Source organism: Rana temporaria, chromosome 6 (genome assembly GCF_905171775.1).
Source record: "Rana temporaria chromosome 6, aRanTem1.1, whole genome shotgun sequence".
Lineage (NCBI taxonomy): Eukaryota > Metazoa > Chordata > Amphibia > Anura > Ranidae > Rana > Rana temporaria.
The window spans coordinates 54,008,817-54,020,900 of record NC_053494.1 but is presented as its reverse complement, the minus strand read 5'-3'; the positions used below and the strand labels follow the sequence as shown (position 1 = coordinate 54,020,900).

General features: G+C 50.0%; 1 protein-coding gene across 1 annotated transcript in view; it reads right to left on the bottom strand.

Annotated features, from left to right (window-relative positions):
* Nucleotides 1–3,010: 3,010 nt before the first annotated feature.
* PMS2 (PMS1 homolog 2, mismatch repair system component) overlaps nucleotides 3,011–12,084 on the bottom strand; it is a 59,161-nt gene continuing 50,087 nt past the window's right edge. Inside the window, exon 15 of the mRNA XM_040356806.1 lies at nucleotides 3,011–3,507. Coding sequence (XP_040212740.1) covers nucleotides 3,364–3,507 — 144 coding nt within the window. The 3' untranslated portion in view covers nucleotides 3,011–3,363. The remainder of the gene's footprint in view (nucleotides 3,508–12,084) is intronic.

The window sequence follows — 12,084 nt, the reverse complement described above, 5'->3', positions numbered from 1 at the left end:
TCTCACCTGTGCCCATTAATGCCGCTTCACCTGTGCCCATCAAATAGTTTCACCTGTGCCCATCAAATACAGTCTCAGCTGTGCCCATCAATGCCGCTTCACCACTGCCAATCAATGCAGCCTCACGGGGGGGGGGGGGGGGGGGGGGCATTGGTACATACTTGGCACTTTGGCAGATCAGTCATCAGTGAATATAAATACATTTAATACACACAAGAGATTTGCCAATTGCATTCCAATAACAATATATACACAATCTTGTGATTATCTAAGAAAGGCAACAGTTTTTACTGAATACACATCAGGTGATGGTCCTGCTCTCAGAAAACTTGTATCCCACGTGAGTGCCTGCTGTCTGCCTGTTCCTTGCTCACACCAATCCTAAATTCTTCTGTATATGCCTGTACCTGCCTCTGTCCGTGCCTCTTCTAGGCTCCAGCAGGCCCCAAGCCTGAGGAAGGGCCACTGCCAGACGCCATGCTACAAGATTGTCCCAGGATTTACTCTCCTCCACTCCAGTGTGACACAGCCAGTCCAGGAGAGCGTCCTGGGGGGGAGAGGGGGGGGGTAGACGCTGGACACAAACACACATGTCAGAGCAGAGAGCAGAGAGGGGAGGGGGGCTGGGTGGGGTGCTGGACACAGTACACTGTCAGAATGATCTCCGTTCTGAGTCAGAGGCTCAGAGTGCAGAGCGAAGGGCCGGCTGGGTGAATCCACTGCGAAAATGTCAGAGGTGGAGAGCGGCAGGGGAGGTGTTCTGCACAGTGGACACACACGATGTCAGAGTGGAGATCGGGAGTGGGGGGTGGGGGCGCTGCCCTGCTTCACACATGCCAGAGGCTCAGAGGAGTCAGAGCAGCTGCCTGGTGCATAGTATTATTGGAACTGCAAGCTCTGTCTACAGTGGCCGGGCGCTCTAGGCGGCAGTGCGCTCCAAGCGGCTGCCTAGTCCGCCTAGTGGTAGCGCCGGCCCTGGGTGGATGATTTTTCTACAGTGTCCACCTGCTGGCTGAGATCATGAAGCTCCTGTGTGAAAGCATTTACAATCGAGCCAGACATGGCCAGAAAGTAGTGGGTGATCTTGGGTCCCCTTGGTTCCCCAGTGGTCAGCGGGTGTTTACGGTCCCCCAGCATGAAAGAAGGGCTCGTCTGAACAATCCAACAGGTGATTCCCGGCCTCAGACCGTGCAGAGCTCCAGATAGCACATCCTCACCCTGCAATCATCAAGCCACGCCCCGTATATTTGCCTTTAGTAACTCAACCTCTATGTGTGTAAAAAAAAAACACTTCCACTAGTCACCAACATAAGGGGATACTCTGCCTCCCAATGATTGTCAATGGTAAGTGGCATTTTTTACCTCTATCCTGAATACCAATATAAGGGGGCATTTTTCCTTGCAATTATTCACCAATGTAAGGGGGCATTTTTTTCCCACTAACCACATACTAGACTAAAAGGTTAAAACAATGGGTATACTTTTCTGTGCAAAGGTAGGACAAACCTCTTTTTACCCAGACCAGATTGATGTTATGTACTCATCATAAACTGAACCACTTGCCAACTGGCTCACGCTGATATACGTCAGCAGAATGGTTCTGCTGGGTGAAATCCAGTATGGGTACATTGTTCCTTTAATGAACACACAAATCCCTGTTCTGTCAGGGGAGAGGAGAGATATTGTGTGTTCCTAGTAAGTAGGAACAGTGATATGTCTCCTCCCCCAGTCAATCCTATCCCCATACAGTTAGAAAAACGTACTAGGGAACACATTTAACCCCTTGATCGCCCCTTAGTGTTAACCCCTTGCCTACCAGTGACATTTACACAGTAATCAGTGCATTTTTATAGCACTGATCGCTCAGGAAGGGGGTAAAATCTTCCAGGGCTGAAGCGGTTAATTGGGGCTTTGACATGGACCACCAATGTAATGGCAGCATTAACAGTGATCAACACCAATCATAGTGGAATAATAGTACACACATTACTTCCTGTGTCACAGGACTCCTCTTATGATCATGGGCTGTAAAGTAGTTGCAATTTGTGCAATTGGGTCCTATGTCTTTCAATTATACTGCAACCTGTAACAAGTATATAATTTGTACAATTTGCACATCAGAGATGCTGAATTTGTATACAGCATACAATATAACCTGAACTGTCAGTTGAAAATTACAATGCTTAGGAGAGACATTAATCACACAAAAAATATATAGCCACAATCACCAACCTTTAAAGAGACACAAATATGTTCCTTATAAAATAATTTATTTCAAAATACTGTCATGTACAAAATAAAACAAGTCAAGATAATGGGAATCTGTCAATATTCAAAATAGAGGAAACGCGACCATAACATTTTAGTCAAAGGAATTAGAGGCATTTCCTACTGCAATCCACTAACATTACACAGTAAAAATAAAAAAATAAAAGTGTGAATACCAGACTAATGATGCGTACTCACGATCGGAAATTCCGTCAAGAAAACCATGGATTTTTTCTGACGGAATGTTGGCTCAAACACGGTCACACAAATCTTGTCTGAAATTCCGACCGTCAAGAACGCGGTGATGTACGACGAGCCGAGATCAATGAAGTTCAATAGGCAGTTCAGCTCTTCTGCTTGGTTCTGAGCATGTGTGTCCGAAATTTCATACAGATGAGCAAATTTTTATATAGGAACTTTTTCCGTCGGAAAAATAGAGAACCTGCTCTTAATCTTTTGTTGGCAGAAATACCGACAGCAAAAGACCAATGGAGCATACACACGGTCGGAATTTCTGACTAAAAGCTCACACCGGGCTTTTCTTGTTGGAATTTTCGATCGCGTGTACGCGGCATAAACGCTATGGGCCTTTACTCTAGTTTTACGCACCTTATTTTCAAAAGGACCGTTTGCTCAATCATAAAAATAGACAGTGCAATCCATCAAAGTAATAAAGCACTAAAATGCCAGGTCCGCTTAATATGTACTGCCAATTCCTGTGTAAAATTCTTCATTATAACTGTAAAAAAAAAAAAAGCAGAGAAAACAGTAAAATATACTTACCTTGCACCAAAATTTTCGCACAGGAGAGGATGATCTCACAGTCCCTGCAAGAAGATCCTGGGAATGTTGAGTAACTCAAATCTCAGCACAGTGCAGGAATGTCCTCTGATGAGCTTTGGGATAATCAGAGTTCCCAGGATTTTGATATCACCCTGCAGTGATTAACTATGCTTTCGAACTTTATTCCATGTGTCTCTTTATACACGAGTGGTGGTGGGGGCAGTATGTAATTAGCTTTAAAACCTAAAAAGCAGCCATGTTTATATTGTTCACTGTGAAAGTACATTTTGTATTTGAAAACATAATTGAAAGTTAGTCTTGTGAAATAATATCCAGACTGGCAATGTGCCTCATTGTGGGTCTCCCATGTGGGCAGTTCCACGGTTGTTCAATCTCCCCCATGTGTGTAACCAGTTTCTTCATTTCATGCAGGTTTAATGCTGTCCCGATCATCACCTGCGAGTGCAACACAGTGTCAGACAATTGCAAGAGTCATAATTCAAATAAAAATTCTCACATGCTGAAAAATGTATGTTTGGTTTACCTGTAAAATAATTTACTTGGAGTATATCACAGAACACAGAGGACTTGATATTCATGACTACCTGACTACATGACTACCTGGTTTATGCTGCCACATTTAGGTGAATGGACACTTGCCAAATAAAAATGCAGGAATCCCTGACCAGACATAACTCTCCACAGCATAGTTAACCTTTAGTTTTGTAGTAAGCATCGAGGAACACAGGCAAGAGGAGAGGGATCTATTTTCTGTTGTGTACTCTGAAAAGGGATTTCACAGGTAAATCAAAAATCCTAATTTCTTAATCACAGGACACAGAGGACTAGATATTCATTACCATTTGGGATTCCAAAAGCACTGAGCATAAGAGGTAGGCAAAAGAGCAACAATGCCAATACACTCAAAAACCAAACAGAGGGAATCTCCCTACAAAGCTGACTGCAAGACATTCTGCCTAAATTTAGCATCTGCAGAGGCGTAAATATATCTACCTGTCTAAACTTTGTGAATGTCTTAAGAGAAGACCAGGTAACGGCTTTAAAAACTTTAACAGTAGAATCCTGATGCTGAATAGCCCACAAAGCAGTGTAATGGGTGGGGGATGAGCCTAGAGTTTGAAAGGAGCAATTTTCCCTTGATATCATAGGCCTGAGAAATTAGCTGACCAATTGTTCTAGAAATAGTGGATTGATAAACTCTTGTCAGGACCTGAAGGGCGAACAAACCGGAATAAGACAGTCAAAATTAAATTCTACACTTCAGATAAACTCAACATCATCCAAAGAGTGAAGCACCATTTTTTTTAGGATGCCTAGGATTAGGACAAAAAGATGGTAACACATGGTCCTGATTTGGGTAGAATGAAGAAACCACCAGGTATGAAAGACGACCAAGACCTCACCACCACATTTACCTTGTGAAGAACCAGGTAAGGTTTCTTACAGGAAAACTCGGCCAGCTACCAGTTCCTGCTAGCCAAGGTATTGACCATCAACACAGAGCAAACTGGAGCCCAACCTGAACAATACCCCTTCAAGAGAAAATAGACCCTCTAAACAGCAGCCTACAAAACCTTATGGCCAAAAAGAGGCATCCACAGATGCCAACACATACACTTTGTAGAACGTTGTGAAAGTGTACACAGACGACCAAGTGGCCTCCTTGCAAAATTGTGCAACAAATGCGTAATGACAGAAGGCCCAAAAACGACGCACCTTAACAGGTAAAGGAGGAACCTGATCCATGACAGAGTCATCATCTGTCTGATCCATCCAGAAATGGTTGCAGAAGAAGCAGACAGTCTCTTTTTTTGGCCCGTCCATGATCAGAGTGTGTCTCCCCTCCAAAAAGTGAGTCAGTGGCTGCCAAAAACACCCAAACCACATTCAGGGCAGATAAGGCAAAATTACTTAAACTTAAGATGTGATGACCAGGGACACAAGGAAGGCAATACAATGTCCTTATTCAAATGGGAAATCAGAGGAAAGAACGACCACCTTAACCTCGTGTCACACCCGGTAAGGTGTAGGACGAGATAATGCCACCATTATCCAACATCCTGCTAGCAGAGGTGATAGCCACCAATAGGCCACCTTCTGAGACAGAGTAAGCAGTGAAATCTCCCGAATATTTTGAAAGAGAGGCTTCTGTAGAACCAAAATCACCAAGTTCAGATCCCATGGCAGTAGAAGAGACCGCACCGATAGAAACAGACATCTAACACATTGAATAATAGGTACGTACCAGGGAGTGCGAGACCAGGGGACGCTGAAGAAGACCACCCAGGCTGACACCTGGCACTTGATGGTACTTGAGGCCCATTCCTGCTCAACTACCCCCATAAAAGGAGGTCAGAATCGGAGCCACACAAAGAACAATGATGAATGCCTGGTGACTCACACCAGGATATATGCACTTTCCACATCTGGAGGAAGAACCTCCTAGAAGGTAGACTCCCTAGCCATCAGCAGTATCGGAACTGCAGAACCTGGCTCATCAATACCAGGCCATTAAAATGAGCGACTCTAAAGCAGGATGGAAGAATTGCCCATGGACTAGTAGATCCCCTCTGAGAGGCAGTTGCCAAGGAACGTCAGTGACCAGGCGCATCCGGTCAGCATACAGATGCCCATTGGAACAAAAAAACAATCCAGACCAACAGCTAGAAACACTGCTCAGGGGCGTGACCGGAAGCCGACTCGGATGCCAGCTTAGCCTTGCAGCTCTCTCTCAGCCCTCAGCATCCAGGCAATTTCGGGGACTTTCCACTCCTCAAACATGGGCCGCTCCAGGGCGACTAGATCCACCACATCCAGGGGATCATCCCAGCCCCCTCCGGGAGCTTCCACGGACCTCCGGGCGTTTTTCACCCACCCCGGACCCCAGCAGAGCAGGGAGTCCAAGATGGCGCCGACCATGGACGCGGCCGACATGCGGTCCCCCCCGCGGCTCTCACACTCCATCCCGGCCCTGCTCCGGACGCCCGAAGATCGGAGGGACATCCCGCAGACGATCGGGAGCGGACGACGCTGGTCGGGTGAGCAAACACCCCCTGCCTGGCCCCCACGCCTCACGGAGGCCTCACGGACCGCCGCCATCTTGGGACACCCGGAGCACTACACACAGTGCTCAGAGGCCTATCCCCATCTGCTCCGGACTGCCTCAGACCCAGCCATCAGCGGGATGGGATACAGCTCCCCAGAGCCCACAGGGGGAGCGGAGGATTTCCCCGCACTGCCGAGTTCCACCTACCCTGGCTCCCATCCATGTGCTCCAACCGGAGCAGGCCGGACCAACAACAGCCCCAGGGAAGAGCCAGCAGGGACACCATCCACCCCTGAGCCTCAGCACACACTGCACCCCAGACCCCTCATCCAGGCTGCACCCCACCCAGGGCCACCGGCCTCCTATGCCCATATAAATGGGCCGCAGCACATGCAACACCCCGGGCCCTTCGACCAGGCCGCACCCCACCCAGGGCCTCTGGCCTCCTATGCCCATAAGACTTGCCCCCCTGCCTCCTCTTCAGCTCGAGACAGGGGTGGGGAGGCCTCCCAGGCCCAGCTCAGGGGCACACAGGAGGCCTGGAGACCCGAGAGCCCCATCTGGGGGCCCCAACAGCAGGCTCAAGCACACTCTCCCTTGCATCCTCCCCTGCCTTCACTATCGCGGGATACTGATCAGGATCAACCCATCCCTCCACAATGGCTTGTATACCTGCAAGCAATGCCCACCAAGGAGGACTTTAGGCAGCTCATACTCGATGTGAAATCCACTTGCAGAACCGAGATCCAAAACCTCCAATCGGGCCTTAAACATCTGGCTGACCGAGTGGAAATGGCGGAGGAGGAAATTCAGGAAACCAAACTGGCAATTCACAGGACACAAACGCAAAGTACTGAGCATCGTACACTCCTAAGAGACATGCAGCGCCATTTAGAAGACCTGGACAACAGGGGGCGCAGGAACAACATCCGCGTACGGGGGATACCAGAAACGGAGGGCCCAGAAGATGTCCATTCCACTTTACACACCCTATTCAATAACCTGATCGGGGAGCCCCCGACCAAGCCCATAGACATGGATAGAGCTCACCGGGCGCTACGCCCCAAAGGGGCCAACTCCAAACCCAGGGACATAATATGCAGGCTAAGCTCTTATCCCCTGAAGGAGGAAATAATGCGTCAGGCCCGCCTTGCCCGGAGGGTGACCCTGGATGAGGTCCCCGTGCAGCTCTTCCCAGACCTCTCGTGGATCACGTTGCAGAAGCGCAGACTACTACAGCCGTTACTACGCACCCTGCAGGAAGAAAATATCCCGTACCGATGGGGCTTTCCGTTCAGCCTTACAGCGACTACTCAGGGCAAATCGGCAGTCCTGAGATACCCAGAGGACCTGCAAGCATTTTGTGATCTCTTGGACATTCGTGCACCTCAGTTGCCAGATTGGGATCTCGTGGCCACACCACCCCCGCCACCCTTAGTGTGGCAGAAGGTCCCACCGGCCAAACGCCCCAGAGGCTCGGAGGGATCCAAAAAGAGCCCACACGGACAGCACAGGAAGAACTGACCCAACCCTCCTAGCACGGGTCCCTACACACAAGAAACCCTGCCGTGTTTCGCCTACTAGGGCCCTCGCCCTGGAAGCCCATCTAGTAGCATAACCCGCTCCCCACGCCCTAGCAGTTAGTCTAGCTTAGCATAAAGGGCAAGTCTCGGCCGAGACTTTAGAGAGAGTTCCCTCATGACCCCTCCCCCCCCCATGTCCTTAGTTAGCCTCCAGACTTTTTGGACTTTAATTTTGGCGGTCTTGTTGTTCAATGAGATCGCCTCAGGGTTCCCCTGGCGTGGTCCTTAGGGGCTGGGCTGGAGAGGCCCACGGGAAGCCGTACAGACCTGGGCCAGTTGGCCCCAACAGGTCGCGACTTAAAGTTATTGGTTTGTTATCAATGTCTTGCACTAATGTTTTTCCTTCTCTCTCATCCTTTTTCTAGACCTCTCTCTCCCCCCCTCGTCTCTCATCACCATGTGGCTCTGCTCAGCACTTCCGGAATGATTATGGTTCTCCTCCTGCGGTGTCTGGCCCCCGACCTCTGGCGCCTGATTCTTCTCCATCGCAATCAGATAAGTACAGCTCCCCACAACACCACACACCCTCATGGCTAAGGTAATGTCCCTAAATGTACATGGATTGAATTCCAACAGAAAACGGCATCTGGCCCTCAGGGAATTTAGGCAGTCGGGGGCGGATGTAATTATGGTCCAGGAAACGCATTTAGATAAAGGGGGCTCCTTTGCTTTCGCAACAAGGTATTACTCGCAAGTGTACCTTTCCTCAGGGCCCCACAAAAAGGCCGGCGTGGCCATACTCATTAAGAAAGGGTCACCCTTTGTCAGCTCCCACCACTATAGCGACCCACAAGGTCACTACATCATCCTCCAGGGCTCATGGCAGGGCCAAGAGGTGACCTTCTGCGCTATCTACGCCCCGAATGTAAGACAGCTCGGGTTCCTGTCCAGGGTGTACGCGCGCCTCTTCCGCACAGAACATGGGATCCTAGTGATCGGGGGGGACTTTAATCTTATCCAATCGGCCACTTTGGATCGCCACGTGGTGAACCCCAGGGCGCCTTCGGACAGAGTACTCAGGGACTCGAGGTTGTTCCGACAACTTTCCAGACGCTATGCACTTTTTGATGCCTGGCGAGCTCTCCATCCTGGCGATCGTCAGTACACGTTCTACTCAGCCCCACACCACACACACTCCCGAATCGATTATTTCTTTGTAAACAATCCTACCCTGCGGCTGGTCAAAGCGGTGCAGATACAACCGATCTCCTGGTCTGACCATGCCCCAGTCCTGTTGACTCTAGCAATAGGCCCCCCAGCCTCCAGACCCTGCACCTGGCGCCTGAACACATTTCTCCTTCAGCACCCCCCTTCTAAAATGGAACTGGAATCCACCTTGAGGAATTACTTCGAGGAAAACGACACTCCTGATATAACCCTAACCACACTGTGGGAGGCCCACAAGGCGGTGTTGAGGGGGAAATGTATAGGCCTGTCCTCAGCCATGAAAAAAAACGCACAGGCACTGAAACAGCGTACAGAGGCAGAACTTGAGATCTTGGAACGACGGTTGCAAGTGTCTCCTACATTAACGCTCCTAAAAAAGATCTCCACCCTGAGGGCTACTCTGGGTGAGATAGCGCTGGGTAAGGTGGAGAAAGCACTCCTTAGGATTAGACAACTGTTTTACGATAGGGGAAACAAAGCCCATTCCCTCCTGGCCAGGAAGCTCCGGGACAGCGCACAAGCCGCGACCCCGCATCAGGTCAAGAATAGGACGGGAGACCTGGTTTCCCATCCTAAGGACGTAGTCCACTCTTTTGCGGAATTCTACACAACCCTGTACAATAACCCGGACATCCCCAGTAATCCACCTTCCCCTGAACTCGCTCAGCGTATGAAGCACTATCTGGAACGGAGTGGTGTCTCCAGACTCAAACCCTCAGACCTAGCCCCACTGAACGAACCTATCTCGGTGAAAGAACTGGAGCAGACCATTAAATCATTACCCTCACACAAAGCCCCGGGACCCGACGGTTTCCCCTATGAGTACTACAAAACGTTCCTCCCCCTACTACTACCTCGCATGTGCAAACTGTTTAATGCATTTCTGGGGGATACTTCTGTCCCCGGAGATATGCAACGCTCCTTCATCACGGTGATTCCAAAGCCGGATAAGGACCCCTCCTTGTGCGCTAACTACAGGCCCATCGCCCTCCTAAATTCGGACTTAAAGATTTTCACTAAATTGCTATCCATCCGACTGAACTCTGTTCTACCCGCCCTTATACAAAAGGACCAAGTGGGATTTGTCCCGCTTCGCCAAGCAGGGGACAATACTAGGAAAATAATTGACCTGGTGGAGGTGGCGAATAGGGAGGGTCAGAGGTCCATATTACTGGGCCTTGACGCCGAGAAGGCCTTTGACCGCTTGGGGTGGCCCTTCCTCTTCGCCACGCTGCGCCATGTGGGCTTTAGAGGACCATTCTTGCGAGCTATCCAGCACCTTTACTCCGACCCATCCTCCCAGGTCAAGACCCCCTTTGCCCTCTCACCCGCGTTCCCGGTAACTAATGGCACTAGGCAGGGGTGCCCTCTGTCCCCCCTGCTGTTCGCGCTTTGCGTGGAACCCCTGGCCGCAACCATCCGTCAGAACCCAGATATTAGAGGGATTTTAGTTAGAGATCAAGAGTTCAAAATCTCGTTATTTGCAGACGATATCATCCTCACACTCACCCAACCTAGGATCTCTCTCCCGAATCTACATGCGGAGCTTGATCGCTTTGGAGCGCTCTCAGGCTACAAAATAAACGCGTCCAAATCAGAAGCACTCCCACTTAACATCCCCAACGGGGAGGTGGCCCACCTACGGTCCAATTTTTCTTATAGCTGGAAAGCCTCCTCGTTGAAGTACCTGGGAATCCACATTACCCCCTCCTACACCACCCTCTATCAGCAGAACTTCCCCCCCCTTTTTCGCAACATTAGGACCCTTATACAACAATGGAGAAAGCACCACATCTCCCTATTGGGGAGAATAGCAGCAGTAAAGATGGCGATTCTCCCAAAACTACTCTACCTGTTTCAAACCCTGCCCATCCCAGTGCCCTACGCCCATTTGAGAAAACTCCAAACTGACTTGCTCCAGTTTACCTGGAACTATAAGCGTCATAGAATCCCCCGGTCGGTGTTGCTGGCGGCGAGGTCGGAAGGGGGTCTGGCCTACCCAGATCTAGTTAAGTACTACCAAGCGGCCCAGCTGAAGGCAGTAGCCTCCTGGTTCACGTTACGCTCCTACAATAAATGGACACAAATAGAGAAGCTGTGGCTAGCCCCGGTACATCCAAATAACTTATTATGGAATGCGAAGGGGGAGGTGGATCCCGGTCGCATGTTAGGTCCTATGATCCAGCTCAGACACACGTGGCGTAAATTGATACGCCAACACAAGCTAGCATCCGACAGCTCCCTCCTGACCTCTTTCGCCGGCAACCCTGAAATCCCGGATAGCCTCACCCACAGAATGTCCGCTCCATGGACAACGAGGAATCTTTTCCACTATGGGAACCTAGTAGATCCCCTGACCCGTAAAATGCGCACATTTGCGGACATACAGGCCAAGTATGACTTGCCGAGCCAGGAGTTCTATGGATATCTCCAGATACGCCATTATGCACTCACGTTCGCTCCAAACCTGCAGTTTTCCCCCCCAACGGCTTTTGAAAAGCTGATATTGGCGGGGACAGCACAGAGGGGCTTGATCTCTAATATATATACAATACTGAACTCTCGGCCGATAGCCACTGGGAGCAAACATGCATATATGCTTCGGTGGGAAAAGGCCCTAGGCGAGGAGATCTCCATGGAACACTGGCGTACAATCTGGTCCCAAGCAGCAAAAAGCTCGATCTGTACTCTCTACAAGGAGAACATATATAAAATCCTCTACTTCTGGTACATGACACCTGACGTTCTCCATGCCATTTACCCGAACACTTCAGATCACTGCTGGCGCTGTCAGCAAGACAAAGGAACACTTATCCATGTATACTGGGGTTGCCCATTGATCGTCCCCTTTTGGAACTCGGTCCAGCAATTATTGGGCCGACTTCTAGACAGGACGATCCCCCTGACTCCGAAGGTCTACCTGTTAGGATTCCCCCCACCAAACATCCCAGCGCCCTACAGGAAACTGACCAGGCATGTCCTCACAGCAGCGCGATGTCTGGTGGCCTTACACTGGAAGCGTTCTGCTCCCCCCCCCCCTGAGGCCCTATATGCCAGAATAAAAGATGTGGAAATGATGGAGAAGATGACGGCCAGAATGCTAGACAGACTGGAAGCCCACGACAAGGTCTGGGAGCTTTGGCACCGCCGAGAGGAGGAAGCCTGATCAGGTAGCTGAGCCGCATTGGTGATTTCCCTTCCCACTCCCTTCCCTTC